This window comes from Seriola dumerili, unplaced genomic scaffold (genome assembly GCF_002260705.1).
Source record: "Seriola dumerili isolate Sdu_G_001 unplaced genomic scaffold, Sdu_1.0 BDQW01000012.1, whole genome shotgun sequence".
Lineage (NCBI taxonomy): Eukaryota > Metazoa > Chordata > Actinopteri > Carangiformes > Carangidae > Seriola > Seriola dumerili.
In genome coordinates, this window is record NW_019174267.1 from 1,669,716 (window position 1) to 1,688,925 (window position 19,210).

At 44.9% G+C, this 19,210-nt stretch overlaps 1 protein-coding gene across 1 annotated transcript in view; it reads left to right on the forward strand.

Annotated features, from left to right (window-relative positions):
- Window positions 1–4,150: 4,150 nt before the first annotated feature.
- Window positions 4,151–19,210, forward strand: part of LOC111225269 (FH1/FH2 domain-containing protein 1-like) — a 45,967-nt gene continuing 30,907 nt past the window's right edge. Inside the window, exons 1-3 of the mRNA XM_022750041.1 lie at window positions 4,151–4,374; window positions 10,437–10,543; window positions 16,221–16,285. Of these exons, the coding sequence (XP_022605762.1) occupies window positions 4,210–4,374; window positions 10,437–10,543; window positions 16,221–16,285 (337 nt within the window). The 5' untranslated portion in view covers window positions 4,151–4,209. The remainder of the gene's footprint in view (window positions 4,375–10,436; window positions 10,544–16,220; window positions 16,286–19,210) is intronic.

A 19,210-nucleotide genomic window follows, 5' to 3' on the forward strand; every position in this document is an offset into this window, starting at 1 on the left:
CACAGACAGGAAGTCACAGACAGGAAGTCACAGACAGGAAGTCCATTCCTCTGATCCGACTGCAGGTTTAAATCACAGGTTCGTCTTCGCTTCAGGTAACATGGACATAAAGGTGTTCTGTCCTAGACATTACCTTTATATACAGCTGATTAAAAATAACAGCTGATAGGTTTTCTGTTATTATTTGAATGTTTGAATTTCTTCTTTAACATAAGATTGATTTAGTTTACTGATGTCGTTGTCATGGTAACTGATTGGCTGTTGGGAACAGGATATTGTTTAAACCTGGTGTTTGGTGTCTGATGTGTCACTGCTCACTGTCACCATGACTGACTGACAGGAAACAACCAATAAACTGGTCTTTATTATCAGTTTGGCCAAAGTCTCTGTGTGTGTGTGTGTGTGTGTGTGTGTGTGTGTGTGTGTGTGTGTGTGTGTGTGTGTGTGTGTGTGTGTGTGTGTGTGTGTGTGTGTGTGTGAGAGTGTGTGTGTGTGTGTGTGTGTGTGTGTGTGTGTGTGTGTGTGTGTGAGTGTGTGCGTGTTTCAGCTTGTTTCATCACTCCTCTTATGCAATCTCACTGCAACTCCAGAGTCCAGATGTAGAGGAACAGCTCCACCTGCTGGATCAAACACAAACTGCAGACAGATGTTACATCGACTATTTCAAGGAAAACACTGAAGAGGAAAAAGACTGGTGAATCTCAGCGGATCAGTGGATACTTCCTGAGTTTTGGGCTGAAAAAGGAAGTGATGAGACCATCAGGTTCTGTTCAGGTTCTGCTCTGTCACTAGATGTTTGAATGACTGGCTCCATGATTGACAACATTTAAATCTGATCCTGTAAAGACTGCGGTCGACAGCAGGAAGTCTGAAGGGCTGTTTGTGACTATGCACTGTGTCACACACAGAGACACAACAACCACAGACACACAACAACCACAGAGACACAACAACCACAGAGACACAACAACCACAGAGACACAACAACCACAGAGACACAACAACCACAGAGACACAACAACCACAGAGACACAACAACCACAGAGACACAACAACCACAGAGACACAACAACCACAGAGACACAACAACCACAGAGACACAACAACCACAGAGACACAACAACCACAGAGACACAACAACCACAGAGACACAACAACCACAGAGACACAACAACCACAGAGACACAACAACCACAGAGACACAACAACCACAGAGACACAACAACCACAGAGACACAACAACCACAGAGACACAACAACCACAGAGACACAACAACCACAGAGACACAACAACCACAGAGACACAACAACCACAGAGACACAACAACCACAGAGACACAACAACCACAGAGACACAACAACCACAGAGACACAACAACCACAGAGACACAACAACCACAGAGACACAACAACCACAGAGACACAACAACCACAGAGACACAACAACCACAGAGACACAACAACCACAGAGACACAACAACCACAGAGACACAACAACCACAGAGACACAACAACCACAGAGACACAACAACCACAGAGACACAACAACCACAGAGACACAACAACCACAGAGACACAACAACCACAGAGACACAACAACCACAGAGACACAACAACCACAGAGACACAACAACCACAGAGACACAACAACCACAGAGACACAACAACCACAGAGACACAACAACCACAGAGACACAACAACCACAGAGACACAACAACCACAGAGACACAACAACCACAGAGACACAACAACCACAGAGACACAACAACCACAGAGACACAACAACCACAGAGACACAACAACCACAGAGACACAACAACCACAGAGACACAACAACCACAGAGACACAACAACCACAGAGACACAACAACCACAGAGACACAACAACCACAGAGACACAACAACCACAGAGACACAACAACCACAGAGACACAACAACCACAGAGACACAACAACCACAGAGACACAACAACCACAGAGACACAACAACCACAGAGACACAACAACCACAGAGACACAACAACCACAGAGACACAACAACCACAGAGACACAACAACCACAGAGACACAACAACCACAGAGACACAACAACCACAGAGACACAACAACCACAGAGACACAACAACCACAGAGACACAACAACCACAGAGACACAACAACCACAGAGACACAACAACCACAGAGACACAACAACCACAGAGACACAACAACCACAGAGACACAACAACCACAGAGACACAACAACCACAGAGACACAACAACCACAGACACACAACAACCACAGAGATAGAGTCGGGAGGAAAAGTTGGACTGAGTACCCAGGAGCCCCAAAGCCCCGAGGGTGGAGTGCCCTCGAAAAGCCTGGGATGAAAAGTTGTTCTTGGCATGTTTTTATTTCTAAGTAATTAATGTCATAAGTAACTTTAAATTGGCTGAATAAAACGTTTGAGTGACTGACCTTTGTATATAAAAACATAGTGTCACTCACTGTCACCCCTTACAGGAGGCGCAAAATGGTTTAGTCCATCCCTGCAGAGGATTCCCCAAAACAGTAACGCAGCTAATCATGAGTTGAGTGTATGCTAATGAAGCTGAAGCGCTCATTTGCACCATGACAGTCATGTCTTTCTCCAAGAAAGGGAAATCGGGGTCACAAAAATGAAAAGAAAGAAAGGAAAGAGAAAAAAGCTGAGGAAAAACAACTCCTAACTGATTTCTTTCAAGAGAAAGGTGAACACAACGGTTTAAGAATGGTTTAAGTTTATATCAGCAGTTGTTTAGATCGAAGGCAGTCAGCGAGGAATCTAGCTTGGAGCATAATTGCATTGTATAACATGAATTAATCAATAGCATAAATTAATCATTATACCTACAATGTCATATGACATTATATCTATCAAATAAATCAAATACTTAGCAAAGCTTAACATCATGAAACACATGGCCCTTAGTTTGAGAAACAGCCACAGAGAGTGGGTCCCTCATCATCTCCTGATGTTACTGAGGATGAGACCGGGTGAGCTCATAGTGACATCACACATTACTATTACTTGTTTAAATGTGGTATGAACTGTTCATTAGTGACCACCCTAATAACCACCACAGATCCATGCCTACAATTGTTTGCCAAATTATTTGTAATTTTTTTTTAAAGATGCGTGAGATACACGGATGAAGAGAGGAAGACCCACAGAGACTTGTTTTGTGCTACACCTGTCTGACCCTGTTTCTGACGACATCCATTGATCAGGCTGGTTTAACGAGCTGCACAGAACTATTTCTCTTACTTTGTGGTGAAGATTGAATTGTTCTGTTTTTGTTGTATTGCTCTGTAGAGACGCCATTTTACCTGAGTAGCACCTTTACCCGCTCAAACTGCGACTACTGCTCTAGTTTGAGCGACTCAGCGCGCTGACCAATGAACACCAAGCTCTACCGACATGCACGGCACTGATTGGCCCGCCCTCTCTATAAACACTGACTAAACACTTTTATTTCCTTTCACTGTATGAAAATCTTGGGCCACAACTATAATGGCGCTCACCTCCAAGGATAAACATTTCCCTCCATCAGATCCATCTTATTATCTGGATCCAAAGTTCCCGCCGCTGTACTGCAGTGGTTCCGCCACCAGAGGGCGCTGCTCCTCCACCACCTGTTCACCAGGACTCCTGTAGCTCTCAGTAGTCTTACACTTCTTCTTCGTGTGTTATTATTAGCTGCGCTCAGAACAGCTTCACTCCTCAGTGTTTCCTGACTCCTGGTCATGACGTCATGCTGCTGTTCGCTTTGTTTCCATGCTGGACTCACATGATGTCACTACTGGACCGTCCACCATCAAGTCATCGTCCATCAAACCGGATGTTCTGTGATGTAGCCTTCAAAATAAAGGTATGACATTAAGTGCTGGCTTGAATATTTAGTCAGAATGTCCATTAATGATTCGTCCACGTTCATTTATCTGGATAACACCCGAATAACTCAAATGTATTGAACTGATTTTGATTTATATGGTAAATATAGTATTTGTATTAATTTTGAAAGGTGGGACCGGATGTGCTTGTGTACATCCACAGTAGCGTCACGGGTCCGGTGGCGGAGCAGCCAGGAGCCGTGACTGCTCAGTTAAATCCTCTCTCCGTGGAGCGCGGACCTACACCGAGACACCCACACACTTTTAGCCGCAGTTGCTTTGCGGTCACACGGCCATGGCCTCCATCACCTGCCGGCTCCAGTACCTGGAGGACTCGGATCCGTTTATCTGCACAAACTTCCCCGAACCTCGGAGACCTCCGACGCTGAACGTGGAGGAGAACCTGCCGCTCAGTGAGCAGATCGCCGGGATACACAAGCTGCTGGAGGCGCCGCTGAAGGTGGGTCACCGGTGGGAACACCTGCGGGACGATGAGCAGCCATGTCGGTTAATGTTTTAACTTTGAGCCGGTTGGACCTCCAGACTGTTAAACTACCGCTGAGCTGAGACACAACACTCTCGAGCTGGAGGACGACTCGCGGGGAAAATGATAGAAAACAAGACTTTAAATAACTTTAAACTACAGTAAAGAGTCTGTATTTACTGACCGACTAACTGTTACTGACCAAAAAATAACCGCGAAAGTTACAAATGGTTAAAAGTTGTTGTTGAAACTTTCCTTCAAGCTGAAGGTAAAACACCAAACTGCGTTTGAAATTCAGGGGATTTAATGAATCGCTGTTTACCTGGTCAGGTAGAGAGAGGCTAGAAGTGCTGAAGAAGTTAACTGTCACACATGAACATGAGAAACATCCAGTACATTCAGTTAAAGTCATGTTTAACAGAGTAATCGATGCTGTAATCGATACAGGTGTTCAAGCTGCTTGGTGCCGGATTTACCTGAACACTCGATTTACATTATTTTCATATTAAATTGCTAATTTTTTAAATGGAGTTTGGAATCAGCTTATTCAAAGTCTTTTTTCTATAACAAGACAATTCAAAAGACAAAGACATTAAGACACAAACAGCTGATCAGGGTCTGAAGAGAAGAGCTAAACATGAAGTGAAGCAGAAGATTTAAACATAGTGTTTGATCACAGTGAAAGATACCAACTTTAACTGAAATGTGGCAAATAGAAAAGTTTTCAGTCTGAGTTGGAGCAGGTCTGAAGGCCTGTCCATCATTAGTGTGGACTCTGGGGACAGTGGGCGGACCTGTCCCTGACCACCTGAGAGGTGTGGACGGTCCTGGACGGAGGCAGCAGAGTTCTGGATCAGCTGCTGGTGTGTGATCCTCCTGTACCACAGTGGTTCACTCTATTTAAATGTTTTAAATGTCCTCACTGAACCAACCCTCAGGTCAGTGCTGCGTTCACTGACATGCTGTTGAGCAGCATGACTCTGTGGATGTTAAAGTTCATTAATCTGCTGATGGTGTAACTTTGGTTTGTAGCTAATGATTGAAAATACTCATCACAAAGTGTTTTATCCAGAACCTGCAAATATTAAATCTACTAAAACCTGAGACCTGGAACCATCAGATGACATCCACACTTAAAATAAATGGTAGATGTTAGCATGCTAACATGCTAAACTCAGCTGATGGTAAACATGCTGAACATTCTGATGTTAGCATTTAGCCCAAAGCCGCTAACACATGCGTCAGGAAAAATACTGCAACTGGACAAAACTGTGCTCAGACAGTTGGGTCAACCCTGAACCAGTCAGACAGTTATTCTCATTTTCATGTGATGGATCCACCAAACTGAAGTTCTGGGTCCTGTCTTTAAGGTCTGACCTCACACTCAGATCTGGACTGTAGAGCCAGAGGTGGAGGAGGGATCCAGATGTTTGACTTCCTGAACTCCAGGTCAGGACAGGTCCTGACAGCTGTGCAGCAGAGTAGCCCCTCTCATTGGTGTATTATTACACATGTTATCATTACTGATGGATGAGTGTGTGTGAGCAGCAGGTGGAGTGTTGTGTAGCTTCATCCCTGTGCTCAGACTCAGCCTGCAGGTTCTGGTTCTCTGTTCATAAGGAAACGTTTCTCGTGTGGACGAGCTGAGTCTGGTGTTTGTTTCTGTTCACCGTCATCTGTCCTCTGATTGGTGGGTTTTTCCCAGGTGAAAAGCTCTGTGTGTCCGGTGCTGGTCTGAGGACTGAGACAGACACACTGAGACTTATTGCTGAGCAGAAATATATTTGAAGTCAGCAGCTGGTTTAGTTTAAGAACTGATCAGATGTTATTAACTGATCGTGTGGTGCAGTGAAACCTTCACTGTGTTTACAGCTGTGAGGGAGAATCAATGGAAATACTCAAGCAGACCTGAGATCTGTACCTAATGTACAGTTATTATTATTACAGTAATTAAAGTTGCTGCTGATCGGAGTGAGAGAGTGAAGATGTTGGACAGAATAAGTCAGAGTGGAAACACAGAATGAAGTTTCCTGTGGTTGACTCAGCCATGATGCTTCTGTTTGTGCTGTATCCATGCATGGCGTTGAGTTTCCCAAACAGGAAGTGAACGCAGCTCCGTGCTCTGCAGGCTAACTCAGCACAGTCACACCACAGTGACACATGAGTCAGTCATTCTTCGTTTTAGCTTCATTCCTCAGTTATCTGTGAGGCTGAAGTTCAGGACCGAGATAAAGACACACACACTCACACACTCTCTCACACACACACACACGCACGCACGCACACACACACACACACACAGTCACAGCAGCGTCTTCATTAAAGGAAGGATGAGCAGGTCGTTACTCAGCGGTCTGTGTTGGAACACGCTCACGGCCTGTCATGGCCTCGTTATCCCCGCGGCAACACGACTTTATTCAGAGTTTTATCCAGATGTGTTTGAACAGATGCTTCAGATCAAAGCAGAGATTTCCCTCCACAGCTGAGCCACACACAGGAGACTCCAGCCGGCCGCGAGGCGTTCGGAGCCTGTTGGAATCTGCAGGATCAGATAAAGACCAGAGAGCAGCGGTCCCACTAGATTACATTCCTCCACTGACCCCCTAATTGTTCCCATCATGCCCTGGGGCTCGACCCGCAGGCCACGCCCCCCCTGTTTGATGCAGGGATGTGATATGATCAGTCTTGAGACGTGAGTCCTCAGACTTCTGCACAGTTCCTGGTTCTCTGCTCTAGTTTCCCTCCTCCTCCTCCTCCTCCTCCTCCTCCTCCTCCTCCTCCCTCACTGAGGGTTTGGGCCGAGCAGAGTGATTGTGGAGGAAAAGGGTGGGACCTGTAAACAGGAGATAAGCTGATGGATGGATGGACGGATGCAATACTAACAGCAGCGTGTTGATAAGAAGTGAACAGACTGTTGCTGCAGGAACAGTCTGACCGTCAGGCTGTTTCAGGCTTTAAACAGTAATGATGAATATTCAGATGGATGTTGGTTTCATGTGTGTGTGTCCAGTCCAGAGATGTTTTTAGCCTAGCTTAGCACAGAGACTGGAAGCGGAGGGAAACTGTTAGCCTGTTGGACAGGAGCTGTTGTCCTCCATGTCGTGGACTGTCTGGATCCCTGTGCTCAGCTGTTGTCATGGGGACAGACCGTGACCGGTCTGTATGAGCAGAAACAATGACGCTCCTGTGTTTGATCCTCAGTGACGTCGTAGCTCCAGGAAACTGGTTCCAGTTCATCAGAAGTAAAGACACGCTCTCATGTCACATCCAGCTTCACAGAAACAGCTGAACATGAATCATCAGAGTACTTTTACTCACTCTTCTATAGTTTTGAGGTACTTTTACTTTACTCGTACTGTTTCAGAGGGAGGTTCCACATTTATCTCTTTGCTAAAGTTCACAAATGATGACAAAACATTTGACCAACATATAAAATATGAGACATAATTATAGATTAAACTACACTATTTCCTGATGTTTTAAGAAGGGTTTTAAACTGTTCCACCTTCAGTCCGCAGACAGGACCCCCATGATAATCATTAATAACTGCAGGTTACTGTCTGTTTATTGCCAAGAAGGTTTTAAAAGTAAGAGGAATTTGTTTTGGTTCATAACAATAAACAAAGTAGAAAAGAAATATAAACAAAGATGAAACTAGTGAGTTCTGCAGCAGAGAGATGAAATATACAGAGAAACATTTAAATAAAATATTTTCCATAAAAATGTGAAGAAATATTATAGAAAAGTCTAAATATAAAGAATATAAATACATAGAATGAGTATGACATGACGAAGGAGGTGAATTCATCCTTTAAAAGATTAAATCAGTTTGATGACGTCGCTCTGACTCTGACATCAGCCAATAAAAACTCAAGGTCAAGAACAACCGTGGCTCGTTCGTTCAAAACATGGAGGTGATGTCATGTGTTGGTCCTGTGCCACCTCAGGCTTCACATAAACACACACACACACACACACACACTCTCTCTCTGTCAAAAGAATGTGACCGTGCAGGTTCAGAGCGGCGGCCCGTCACCGTCAGACCGGATTGTTTTCCTTCTGGTTTGCAGCTTCATACCTGAACATGAGTCACAGTCCTCAGCTACAGCTGCTGCCTCAGATATAAATAGACTCACAGTTTATCTCACTGTCCGCTCTGCTGCACAGATCCCACAACATGCTGCACTGGTGAAATAATGTGGACACATGGACTCATGTTCAGAAATAAACCAGCAGAGACTGACAGACACTCTGAGGGACAGACACAGACACTGAGGGACAGACGCTCTGAGGGACAGACACTCTGAGGGACAGACACAGACACTGAGGGACAGACGCTCTGAGGGACAGACGCTCTGAGGGACAGACGCTCTGAGGGACAGACGCTCTGAGGGACAGACGCTCTGAGGGACAGACACTCTGAGGGACAGACGCTCTGAGCTGAGCTCAGAACAGGAGAAGAAATATACAGTATACAACATTAATATGACTGAGGTCATTAACTGAGTCTGTTCCTGCTGGATCAACATCCACCAGTTACTAGTTCATACGCAGCCTGTAATTAACACACAGCATCAGAGTAACGACCTTCCTCTGCCTCATTAGAGCTCATTAGAAACCACAGTGATGAGCAGCAGTGGACTTCACGTGTCATTTTATAACAATTCATCAGGTTTTATTGACATTTTCAATGTTCCGCCGAAAACACAATCATATAAATTATCAAATAAATAAAATACAATAGAATTATTAATAGAATTAATAGAATAAACTGATAGTGAAGTAAAGAAAAGGAAAACATAAATATACACTTACCAGCCTCATGATGAAATAGACAAATGAGAAAGTGACACATCAACATGTTTCATCAGTGATGCAAAACAGATACTAGTTTTTACATGTTGATCTGCTTCAGTGTGACATCACTTCCTGATGATGTCATCATCTCTGCTGTCCCTCCAGAATAAAGCTCCAGAGAAATAGAGTCTGCAGAACTTGGTAGAGAATCATCCTGTTTCTAAGTTTCTTCAGTTTCACAGTAAAACATGATGATACACTGCAGACAGGAAGTGATCACAGCTGATCACAGCTGATTCAGCTGCTGGTAATGAGGCAGACTGACTCCATGTGAACAGACTCAGTTGTGTCTCTTCAGCTCAGGGTTTCCTCAGAGTCTTAAAAAGTCTAAAAAAGTCTCACATTTAAAAATCGGAATTTTATTCCTTGAAAAGTCTCAAAAACGTAAAGGTTTTATGTTCAGGTCTTAAATGTTACGTTACGTTTATTTAACGCTACTTCTGTCGCGCTTCTTGATGTTTGGTTTGGGTTCGCTGTAGTTGCGTTTCATATGTTGTATTTCCTCTCTCGCTCACAGTAGTTGATGGGCATCAGATAGTTGAGTTGTTGTGGCGTTATTTTGTGAATGTGAATAAATTCATTCCTTTAGTTTGCAGGTAATTCTCGGACTAAGATTTTCTTTTATATCCTTTCTACTTTTTTACCAGTTTGGACGTGAAACCAGTTTTAAATTTCACTCATGAAGGTTTTAAAAAGTCTTAAAAAGTCTAAAATGGACCTTGTTGAAACTGTGTGAGCGTCAGCGCCTGCAGTGTGTGGATATTCATCTGTGTGACTGTGAAGACTAAGGTGTGTAGAACAGGTTCTGTGAGTGCTGGTTGTGTTTATGTGTCATGATCACTGTGAACACACACTGACTTCAGTCAACACTTGTAAAGTGTATCTTAATGTTGTTTATCACCTGTTTCATTCGTTAGTTTAATGATTTTATAAACAGTTTGATGTAGAGATGATAGATCTGCTGATCTGAGCTCATGCAGAGTTATATTGTTTTAGTGCTGGGGGGTTAACGTCATCCATTCATCATTAAATCTTTATTTAGTAGGTCCTCAGAAGTCCTGTAACACCTTCAGCTGTTCCTCATGAAGAGGTTTATTATTAGACTGTACATGTGAGTTCATTCATATTCATACATCTCTCTCTCTCACCTGTCTCACCTGTCTCACCTGTCTGTCTCTCAGTTGGAGGAGTGCACCCTTCAGTTGTCTCCTAATGGAAACTACCTGGACCTGGACTCGTCTCTGGCCGAGCAGAGGGACGAGCTGGAGAGCTTCTACGAAGACGTGGCGTAAGAACACCTGTTTATTCTGTCACACCTGCTCACTCTGTCACATTCTGTCACACCTGCTCACTCTGTCACATTCTGTCACACCTGCTCACTCTGTCACACTCTGTCACACCTGCTCACTCTGTCACACTCTGTCACACCTGCTCACTCTGTCACACTCTGTCACACCTGCTCACTCTGTCACACTCTGTCACACCTGCTCACTCTGTCACACCTGCTCACTCTGTCACACTCTGTCACACCTGCTCACTCTGTCACACCTGCTCACTCTGTCACACTCTGTCACACCTGCTCACTCTGTCACACCTGCTCACTCTGTCACACTCTGTCACACCTCCTCACTCTGTCACACCTGCTCACTCTGTCACACTCTGTCACACCTGCTCACTCTGTCACACCTGCTCACTCTGTCACACTCTGTCACACCTCCTCACTCTGTCACACCTGCTCACTCTGTCACACCTGCTCACTCTGTCACACTCTGTCACACCTGCTCACTCTGTCACACCTGCTCACTCTGTCACACTCTGTCACACCTGCTCACTCTGTCACACCTGCTCACTCTGTCACACTCTGTCTCACCTGCTCACTCTGTCACACCTGCTCACTCTGTCACACCTCCTCACTCTGTCTCACTCTGTCACACCTGCTCACTCTGTCACACCTGCTCACTCTGTCACACCTGCTCACTCTGTCTGGAGGAGGTCTGGGGGCAGAGCTCAGTCATCAGCAGCAGCTGTGGTTTATTTGTTCACTGTTCACAGATCAGACGTGTTTCTACTGTCGGCTCCATGTTTTTAGTTTATTGATTATTGCAAAGTGTCAAAACGTTTGAGACTTGGTTGATCAGTTCGTTAATGGTCCGGGTTGTGATTAGTCTTCATTTGTAGATCAGATTGATCAGCTCAGATGTTTCAGGGAAGGTGCAGATGAAGGAAACATATCTCACATCAAACTACAGACTCTGTTACTGATGATGATGAAGAAGATGAAGATGATTGTTAGTGAAAGACTCCTCCTCTCAGATTTCACTCTCTGACGAGATTAAAGAGGAAAATATTTGTGATGAATAAAGAAAGTTATTGTTCTTGTTTTAATCAGATCAACAGAGGAACTAAAAACAGAGTTTAATGAACTTTAATTCAAACAGTCGTGATGAAGAGATGAAGCAGCTCACAGACAACTGCTTCATTATCTCCACACAACGTTCCTCACTAACCTCCTGCAACAGACACATGACTGACACAACAGACACATGACTGACACAACAGACACATGACTGACACAACAGACACATGACTGACACAACAGACACATGACTGACACAACAGACACATGACTGACACAACAGACACATGACTGACACAACAGACACATGACTGACACAACAGACACATGACTGACACAACAGACACATGACTGACACAACAGACACATGACTGACACAACAGACACATGACTGACACAACAGACACATGACTGACACAACAGACACATGACTGACACAACAGACACATGACTGACACAACAGACACATGACTGACACAACAGACACATGACTGACACAACAGACACATGACTGACACAACAGACACATGACTGACACAACAGACACATGACTGACACAACAGACACATGACTGACACAACAGACACATGACTGACACAACAGACACATGACTGACACAACAGACACATGACTGACACAACAGACACATGACTGACACAACAGACACATGACTGACACAACAGACACATGACTGACACAACAGACACATGACTGACACAACAGACACATGACTGACACAACAGACACATGACTGACACAACAGACACATGACTGACACAACAGACACATGACTGACACAACAGACACATGACTGACACAACAGACACATGACTGACACAACAGACACATGACTGACACAACAGACACATGACTGACACAACAGACACATGACTGACACAACAGACACATGACTGACACAACAGACACATGACTGACACAACAGACACATGACTGACACAACAGACACATGACTGACACAACAGACACATGACTGACACAACAGACACATGACTGACACAACAGACACATGACTGACACAACAGACACATGACTGACACAACAGACACATGACTGACACAACAGACACATGACTGACACAACAGACACATGACTGACACAACAGACACATGACTGACACAACAGACACATGACTGACACAACAGACACATGACTGACACAACAGACACATGACTGACACAACAGACACATGACTGACACAACAGACACATGACTGACACAACAGACACATGACTGACACAACAGACACATGACTGACACAACAGACACATGACTGACACAACAGACACATGACTGACACAACAGACACATGACTGACACAACAGACACATGACTGACACAACAGACACATGACTGACACAACAGACACATGACTGACACAACAGACACATGACTGACACAACAGACACATGACTGACACAACAGACACATGACTGACACAACAGACACATGACTGACACAACAGACACATGACTGACACAACAGACACATGACTGACACAACAGACACATGACTGACACAACAGACACATGACTGACACAACAGACACATGACTGACACAACAGACACATGACTGACACAACAGACACATGACTGACACAACAGACACATGACTGACACAACAGACACATGACTGACACAACAGACACATGACTGACACAACAGACACATGACTGACACAACAGACACATGACTGACACAACAGACACATGACTGACACAACAGACACATGACTGACACAACAGACACATGACTGACACAACAGACACATGACTGACACAACAGACACATGACTGACACAACAGACACATGACTGACACAACAGACACATGACTGACACAACAGACACATGACTGACACAACAGACACATGACTGACACAACAGACACATGACTGACACAACAGACACATGACTGACACAACAGACACATGACTGACACAACAGACACATGACTGACACAACAGACACATGACTGACACAACAGACACATGACTGACACAACAGACACATGACTGACACAACAGACACATGACTGACACAACAGACACATGACTGACACAACAGACACATGACTGACACAACAGACACATGACTGACACAACAGACACATGACTGACACAACAGACACATGACTGACACAACAGACACATGACTGACACAACAGACACATGACTGACACAACAGACACATGACTGACACAACAGACACATGACTGACACAACAGACACATGACTGACACAACAGACACATGACTGACACAACAGACACATGACTGACACAACAGACACATGACTGACACAACAGACACATGACTGACACAACAGACACATGACTGACACAACAGACACATGACTGACACAACAGACACATGACTGACACAACAGACACATGACTGACACAACAGACACATGACAGACACACGACTGACACAACAGACACACGACTGACGCAACAGACACACAACAGACACACGACAGACACACAACAGACAAAACAGACACACGACAGACACACGACAGACACACGACAGACACAACAGACACATTAACTCATTTTGAAAGTTGAAAGTCAGATATTTCTTTCTCTTGGTTCTCTTCAGTAAAACTTCCTGTAACTGTTGAATTCTTCCTGAAGACAAACATGTTGAGGTTGGAGCAGTGACTGGGTCGGCCTTTTTTTACATTGAAAAAAGTCTTAATTTACCCAGAATTCCTTGCACCACAGTACTTCTTAAGATAGTCAATGATTAAACTGCTTTGTGCAGCAGATGATTTCAGACTCAATCTGTCTGAAGTCTGTTCATGCAGCTTGTTGATGTAAACACACAGTTCACAGACGACTCCCTGTTAGCTCTGTGGGGAGTTAGCCACATTAACCATGTTAACCAAGTTAGTCACGTTAACCATGTTAACCAAGTTAGTCACGTTAACCATGTTAGTCACATTAGTCATGTTAGTCACATTACCCCTGTTAACCACATCAGCATGTTAGTCTCATTAGCCATGTTGACCACATTAGCCACATTGACAATGTTAGCCATGTTAGCCATGTTAGCCACGTTAGCCATGTTAGCGACGTCACGTTGCAGCAGATGAACCAGGTTCACTTTTTTGCTTCTCAACACAGTTTTTTTCTGAACAACCTCCATAATGACATGTTTTATATGTTGTTATGTCATTGTGTGTGTGTGTGTGTGTGTGTGTGTGTGTGTGTGTGTGTGTGTGTGTGTGTGTGTGTGTGTGTGTGTGTGTGTGTTCCCAGCTGAGTCTCTGGCTGTAAAGAGGTACAGGGTTTGAAAACAGGGTGTACACGTCATCTGAAAGTGGACCTGGAAAGTGTGTGTGTGTGTGTGTGTGTGTGTGTGTGTGTGTGTGTGTGTTCCTTATTTTATGTGTGTGTAATTGTTCCTTATTTTAGACCTTAGACAAACACAAACTCTTCTCTTCTTTCCTTGTTTTTCTTCCCTCTTTCCTTCCTCTCTCTCCCTCTCTCTCCCTCTCTCCCTTCCTTCCTCTCTCTCTCTCCCTCTCCCTCTCTCTCCCTCTCTCCCTTCCTTCCTCTCTCTCTCGCCCTCTCTCTCTCTCATTCTTTCCATACCTCCATACTGTCGTTCTTTCCATACTCGGCCACAGTCTGCTTACGTAGGTTTATGTGGAAACTGATCTGTTCTGGGATCAGCTCGTTCACCTCAGACGGAGGATGAGGAGTGAACGTGTAGAAGAAGAGCTGTCAGTCAAAGGTGTCAGGAGGAGAACCAGCAGAGCTGACAGAAAGCTCAGGGCTGAGGCTGTACACAGAAACATCCTGAGGATGACTGCTAGCCTACAGAACACAGAAGCCAGGGTTAGCTTGCTAGTTAACGCTAGCTAACACGGTCAGATAACATCAGCTGACATTTTTTCTGGTGATGTCAGGTACCACTGTGATATTCTAACAAGACATGACTTAATATAACGTAAAGTGACATAACAAGACCTAACGTAACCTAGTGCTTCCAGAGAACAGCTGCCACTTTTTATTTTAGATGACTGATCTATATTTTGATTAGTTGAGAGGGAGAGAAACAGAGAGGAAAGCAAAAAAAACATACATATGTACAGGAAATAAATAGATAAGATGTTATTAATAAATGTTTTTGTTTATTTATTTATTAATCCGTTTTGCTCTCCTTCACACCAGGCAGAAAAGCAGTGTGGGGGTGCTGGGGAGGGGGACTGTGCAGCACTGGGAGTTGGAAGCTGTTGGTTTGCTGGGTGTTTGCACAGAGAGGGAATAAAGGAAAGACAAGTGTAGCTGCTCTGTGTGTCAGTGTCATGTTGGACATGAGACAGTGCCCGACAGTAGAAACAGCTTCAGCGTCTCCCTGTCTGCAGCCGGGACACGGTGGTTTAACATTCATGTGACTCTAATGAGGAGGACCTGGCCTCGTCCTCAGACCAGCTTAACTGGTTGTACTGGTCAGGACCCAGTCTGGTTCTGGAGTCTCTGTGGACAGATAAATGTCGATCGCTCCCCTGAGGCCTGCAGTTCCCAGACGCTCTGTGTTTTTCCCCTCGGCTCTAACTCTGTCTGTCTCTGGTTTTTCCACAGAAAGGGGAAGAAGCCGATCCTGATCCTGAGGACTCAGCTCTCCGTCCGGGTTCACTCCATCCTGGGTAATTACCTCCTCTTATTCTTTCCATGGCTGCGTCGCTGCGTCCTCTCCTGCAGCGGTGATGAGTCAGGGGAAACTTTCCTCTCTCTCTGTCCACACTCTCACCACAGTGACGTGTCCCTCGGTCCGCTGAGGGTTTCCTCTCTCTCTCTCCGTCTCTCTACTGAGCAACAGAAAAACAATCAACTTTCACTTCTGCTCATGAAATCTGAGTCTGTGCGTGTCAGCTCGGTGAACATGCTCCTCACGTCATCTAATGACTTGGTGAGGTGAATCTGGACTCCAGAGTCTCCTGAGGTTCTGGTTCTGGACAGTGTGTCCTCAGCAGGTGGTCGGACAGATCAGTGTTTAAACGCTGCTGTTTTCTGTGGGAAGATGAAATTCAGACTGTCACAGGTTTGATTCCTGGATCAGCAGGATGAATCTGGGAGGGGAAAGTGAAACCATGAGCAAGGGCTGACTGTTTGTACTGGACGGCTCATGTGTCCATGTTCACAGGATCCTGAATAAAGATCTTTAAAAACTTTATTATAATAATAACAACTTTATTTAGCTCAGTTCACACAGAGGATGTGTGTGTGTGTGTGTGTGAGTGTGAGTGTGAGTGAGATACAGTCAGGTATCTTTACAGGTGTGTAGGTGGCTAGGGATCGTTATCGTTAAGATTGTAATGGTTCTCTTATCGTTACATTTTGTCACTTTGAAAGACAGAAAAAAGAAATTAAGAACAGAAGTAAGCTTGCTTTATTTTCTCATATGTACTCCATGAACATTCACCTGCAGCTACAACACACACCTGAGGAAACGACGGAGGAGCAACGAGCTAGTCGCTGAAAACATTCTCCGTCTGTTTGTGACGGACTTTCACTGGATGAGTCTCGTGTTTCCGCTCGTACGACCTGAAGAAACACGTTTGAACGTGTAGCTCCCTTTTCATAGACTCTACTCAGGGTGCAATAATAAACAGGAAATGAACCAATAACCACGAGCTAATCAATAATCTTGGACTCAGGTGAAGCCTCAGGTGAAGGTTTGAACTGCTGGACGGTGAAATGATAATAATGATATAATGATAAAAACACTTTGAGAACAAACATGTTTCTTCAGCCTCCAGGTAGAAAACCAGTTACTGCAGCTTCACTTCAAACCAGACGCGTCTCAACACGAAAGTCAGTCACAGAAAATCCCTTTACTAAACTTTGTCTTGTTTAAAGTTTGTCTTGTTGTTGTTTGGGATGTTGTGTTTGTTGCCATAGTAACAGTTTATAATGCCTCCGCGCTGGCGACAGCCAGAGACATTTTGTTTTCTGGTCCGTCCATCTCTTTCTCGTGGACACGATGTCTCAGAAACACCTGGAGGGAGATTCCTCACATTTGGCACAAACATTCACCTGGACTCAAGGATGAACTGATTAGAGTTTGGTGGTCAAAGGTCAAGGTCACAGATGGTGAATATTTAATATCTTCTCTGACTGTGGATAAACAGGAAGTGACCTGGAGCTGGTCTGAGAGGAGGAGCTGTCCACTCCTGGTTCTCAGAGACACAGTAAACATCTGATGACGTCTCGCGGCGGTTTGTCCCGATGGTGGCGCTACAGGACGACCACAGGGTTCATCCTCTGCAGAGTGACTGTGCAGATCTGACTCCAGTTCAGATTCACCTTCCCTGGGAAACACCGAGCATTCCCAGAGTCCCTCCCCCCACTGCACTCCACCCCCCTCGCTGTGCCTGGCACGGCCCTGCCCTTCCTGCTCTGGAGGGGATTTCCCAGCATGCTTCCTCCTTCGAGGCCTCGCTCTGTTACTGCGAGTCTCTCTCTCTCTCTCTCTCTCTCTCTCTCTCTCTCTCTCTCCCCTCCTCTGCTGCTTCAAACACACAAAGGTCTGTACTGAGTCTTCAGAGACTCCAGTCTGCACTCTCCTGCTCCTGCTGCTCCTCCTCCTGCTCCTGCTCCTCCTCCTCCTCCTCCTGCTGCTCCTACTCCTGCTCCTGCTGCTCCTGCTCCTCCTCCTGCTCCTCCTCCTCCTTCTTCTTCTTCTGTGGAAGTGACAGCAGTTTGTTTTACTGAGCGTGTGTTGACCCTCAGCGGTGACATGAGATCAGCTGACGGAGAAGTGAAAATGTGTAAACAGGAGTTTCATGTCGAGTCTTTGCCTCCTCCTCCTGCTCGTCCTGCTCCTCCTCCTGCTCCTGCTCCTGCTGTTCCTGCTCCTGCTCCTCTTCCTGTTCCTTCATGTCCTGATCTCACCTCTGTTAGAGTTTGACTCACACCTCTGTGGTGCGTTCAGGTCCTCAGAAACACAGGTAAACCTGCTCAGGTGAGCTGCTGTTAAATCTTAAATAAAGAAATATTGATTCTCGAAGTTTTATTTGAACCACACTGAAACTAAATAAAAAGCAGCCGTGGACAGATGTTTGACGGTTTCACATGTGGATTAAAAACAGCTGTAGTCCCAGAGAAATGAGACAGTCTGTATCTTCCTCTAGATCAGGGTCATGATGTTGACCCCCCCACCCTGACGCTTGTCATTGTGACACTCAGCAGCAGCTCAGACGAGAACACGTCTAATGATGATTAGTGTCAGTGAACCTCGGTGCAGATTTAATATTTCTGTTTATGGAGGAAGCTGCAGTGTGGAGGACCGCTGTGCCCCCCTTTCCCGACTCCCCCTCCTCCCCCTGTCCTCAGCCCCGCCAGCCCTGAGGTAACAACACACACTTAAACACAAATATGCACCCACAGATACATATGTGGCCAAAAGTATGTATGTAGAATATCAGATATGCATCAACTTTTTTTGCCATTACACCAAATCCTGTTGAGAATTTACTAATAGTGCAAAAGCATGGACACAAAAACATTCAACACAATACAGCGATAATAAAACCACAAACATGAGAACATTTTAAAATACACAAAGTACT